Source organism: Stegastes partitus, unplaced genomic scaffold (genome assembly GCF_000690725.1).
Source record: "Stegastes partitus isolate 25-593 unplaced genomic scaffold, Stegastes_partitus-1.0.2 Scaffold785, whole genome shotgun sequence".
NCBI classification, from domain to species: Eukaryota; Metazoa; Chordata; class Actinopteri; family Pomacentridae; genus Stegastes; species Stegastes partitus.
The window spans coordinates 284,518-285,277 of NW_007578516.1; the positions used below are offsets into that span (position 1 = coordinate 284,518).

At 45.1% G+C, this 760-nt stretch overlaps 1 protein-coding gene across 1 annotated transcript in view; it reads left to right on the top strand.

The window, feature by feature from the left end:
• The window catches only part of tp53bp1 (tumor protein p53 binding protein, 1), a 35,533-nt gene that overhangs the window by 31,926 nt on the left and 2,847 nt on the right, over positions 1–760 (top strand). The window contains exons 25-26 of the mRNA XM_008292110.1: positions 14–108; positions 489–685. Coding sequence (XP_008290332.1) covers positions 14–108; positions 489–685 — 292 coding nt within the window. The remainder of the gene's footprint in view (positions 1–13; positions 109–488; positions 686–760) is intronic.

Sequence of the window (760 nt, forward strand, 5' to 3'; positions counted from 1 at the left end):
TGATTTCCACCAGATTATGTGGAGACGGGTCCATATAACAAATCGTACACAGAGTCCCAGCTGCAGGCAGGTGGAGGCTTCATCCTGCCGGACTTCAATGAAGAACAGGTGAGCAGCAGAAGCACTACGACGATGAGGCTTCTTGTATAACTAAATTTTTATGGTTCATTTCAACTTTAGCTACATACACGGCAGAAGCTGCATCTTTAAATTCAGACTTTCTGCTGTTTTTGCTCTATAAAGTCAGATGTTTGTTTTCCAACATTTAATGAAGAGACAAAAATGCAAGTAGTGGTTTTATTTTAAATGTGAGTATTTTCTTAGTAATTACTGCTGTCAGTCTTAATCTGATTGTAGTCAATAACCTATATTTTGGGATGGCTCTGTGTTTCTAAATCCATACATTCAGATAATTTCTCTTGTACAAACACAGTCCATAAACACTGCCGGTCTGTACTCAGCTCTCCGTGTTGTACTTCCTTCTCCAGTGTAAAGCAGCGTACCAGAGCCTCCTCATTGCGGACCAGCACAGTCGCACCAGGAAGTACTTGCTGTGTTTGGCCAGCGGCGTGCCGTGTGTGTCGCACATGTGGGTGAGAGACTGCTGCAGAGACAACAAGCTGCTCAACTACAGGAACTACCTGCTGCCCGCCGGCGTCGGGCCGGACGACGCCATCGTAGAGTGGTGAGTCTGAAGCTTCACCTGCTTCTTATTCACCTGAGGGTTAGATTAGTTATCAAGGGGACTGATAACCAACAC